This window comes from Dunckerocampus dactyliophorus, chromosome 3, assembly GCF_027744805.1.
Source record: "Dunckerocampus dactyliophorus isolate RoL2022-P2 chromosome 3, RoL_Ddac_1.1, whole genome shotgun sequence".
Classification (NCBI taxonomy): domain Eukaryota; kingdom Metazoa; phylum Chordata; class Actinopteri; order Syngnathiformes; family Syngnathidae; genus Dunckerocampus; species Dunckerocampus dactyliophorus.
This window is the reverse complement of record NC_072821.1, coordinates 20,613,728-20,616,416: the sequence shown is the minus strand read 5'-3', so window position 1 is coordinate 20,616,416 and position 2,689 is coordinate 20,613,728. Positions and strand designations below refer to the sequence as shown.

At 41.7% G+C, this 2,689-nt stretch overlaps 1 protein-coding gene across 1 annotated transcript; it reads left to right on the top strand.

The window, feature by feature from the left end:
* The first annotated feature begins 311 nt into the window (after positions 1-311).
* Positions 312-2,064, top strand: LOC129179007 (BTB/POZ domain-containing protein KCTD12-like). Its single transcript, XM_054771778.1, has one exon. The coding sequence runs from the start codon at positions 425-427 to the stop codon at positions 1,214-1,216; it is 792 nt and encodes a 263-aa protein (XP_054627753.1). The 5' UTR covers positions 312-424; the 3' UTR covers positions 1,217-2,064.
* The last annotated feature ends 625 nt before the right edge of the window (positions 2,065-2,689 follow it).

The window sequence follows — 2,689 nt, the reverse complement described above, 5'->3', positions numbered from 1 at the left end:
ATTTACATTGTGCCTTTTTGCTCTATTTATTTAGTTTTGTGCTTGTTTTTTGGGGGGGCTTTATTTGTAGTTCTACAATGTGCAGCAGGCCAACAAAAATAAACTGTGTGCCGCAGATGGCTCCCGGGCCGCACTTTGAACACACCTGGAATAGAAGACTTATTTTGCTTGTTTTACATTGTATATGTGTGCTAATTACATCCGTGATAATAAATATGTATGAATGACAATGATCAACATAAATTTATATAGATTGAATGCAACAGGTTTGAATAGAAGAAGGAGCTTCTTAAAGAGTCCTTGGTCTCCCACTGAACAGTTAAAGCTGTGTTGGCCGTCATTGCTTCTCCTCCCACTCAGTTAAAGCCATATAAACATTTGTCCACAGTAGGAAGACTTTTCTCTTGCCCAAAAAACAGCAGAGATGGCGCACACAGACAACCGAAGCTCAACTTTCCCTGACATCGTGGAGCTGAACGTGGGCGGCCAGGTGTATGTGACCCGGCTAGAAACTCTCACAGCGGTGCCGGACTCTCTCCTGTGGGCCAAGTTCAGCCAAAGTTCCCCCGAAGACCTGCCCAAAGACAGCAAGGGCCGCTTCTTTTTCGACCGCGACGGCTTTCTGTTCCGCTACATTCTGGACTTCTTGCGGGACTCGGAGCTTTTTCTGCCGGAGTTCTTCAAAGAAAGGAGGAGGCTGCAGAAGGAGGCTGATTTCTTCCAGCTGCCTGAGCTGTCGAGGCGCCTCAGCAACGACAGCTCCTACACGGAGGACAGTGGGGATCCGGAGGAGGCTGAGCTCCCCAGCCCGGCCACTACGCCCTCCTCCTCGGACAGAATCCTGCGCTCGCCCGGGTCCAGTTCCGGGTACATCACGGTGGGCTACAGGGGCAGCTACACCATCGGCAGAGACATCCAAGCGGACGCTAAATTCCGCAGAGTGGCCAGGATCACCGTGTGCAGCAAGATCTCTCTTGCCAAAGAAGTCTTTGGGGACACTCTGAACGAGAGCCGAGACCCGGACCGACCTCCGGACAAGTACACGTCCAGGTACTACCTCAAGTACAACTTCCTGGAGCAGGCGTTCGACCGGCTGGCCGAAGCTGGCTTTCACATGGTGGCCTGCAACTCCACGGGGACGTGCTCGTATGCCAGCAGTGACCCAGGAGAGGACAAGATGTGGACCAGCTACACCGAGTATGTTTTCAGCCGGTGACTTTGCATGTTTACACCCAAAGTGGCAGTTTGCAATTTCAGCCTGCAACTAAAAGCTGAGGGTTTGCTTCTAATTCATGCATTGCACGGCATGGTTGGATCCAGACTGCCATAACTGATTTGTAAATCTATAAATGACCCTGAGGTCTATTTGGAGGAGGATCTATTGGCTCCACAAATGACTCAAATTGGTCATGCCATGTAAATAATACGATACTGCAGTTTAACGTTTACATGCAACATCTAATGTACTTCAATAGGCTTCAATTGTTATTAGTTAAGGCTGTATTTTTGGTTGATAAGTGTGTTATGGTTTTTACAGGGGTGTCGACTGAGGGCTGCATACTGAAAAATCAAAAAATGCGGGATCCACCATGATATTTGTATATACAATTTTTAATTTTGGAAAAATGCTACACGTTGTATACATATGTAAATATGAAGCTTTGTGTTATTAGTATTAACATTTCAGGCTTTTCTCTTTACATTGTGCATTTTCACAGTTTTGTCCCCCCATTTTTGCTGTTTTTGTTTAATTTCATTTCTACAGTGTGCCCCAGGCCAAAAAAAAACAAAAAAAAACTCAGGCAACAAAATGGTTCCGGAACACACTTTGGACACCCCTGGTTTATTTGTTTTGGACATGTTTAACAGGTTACATGAAGGAACATCACATGGTTACGTTTGCACAATTCAACATGTCCGACAAAGGAGTAGGAGGAAGCAGGGCTTATTTAATACGACCCCTTCTCCATGTCTATTACTGATAATTCATTCACGCAATATGTTTAACGTGTTGACACTTACAGAAATGCATGTTTATATTTTGTCATTAAAAAGTTTGTTCACTTCCTGTGTTAAGGTGCCACCGTTTTCTAAATCAAATATGGGAGTAGAAAAAATGTACAGAGCTTGTGCAATAGTAGACGAAAAGAACAAAAGATGTTAATATGAAGATAAGAAAGAAATGGCTACATAAATAACAAAATAAATGTAAGGAGTTTGAATTAATAATTCATAGAAAATGAAATCATTTAAAGTAAACAGAGAGATTAAAATTTAACAATTAAATAAGGAAAAACTGGAGCTAAAATGTGGCAGAAATATTGTTATAATTCTCATACACACTTCTGAAATATGAAAAAGTATGACAAACTTTAGCCATGCTACTAACCATATTGAAATGTAGTAAAATAGTAAAACTTTTTTTTTTTTTTTTTTTTTACAATAATCATATCTTACATTCACTTACAGTCACTTACATTCTTAATAATATCTCTTGTAGGTTAAGTGATATTAAATATATATTATATAATATTAAAGTGTGGGCATACCACTCTGATAAGATCACACAAGATCAGTGCAAACGGAAACATGCTTGAAATTGAAGCAAGTCACCATCATGTCATGTCTTCCCTAATGGGGGCAAGTTCATGTCAGGTGAGGAGACATCTAATCAAAATAAATACAGTCA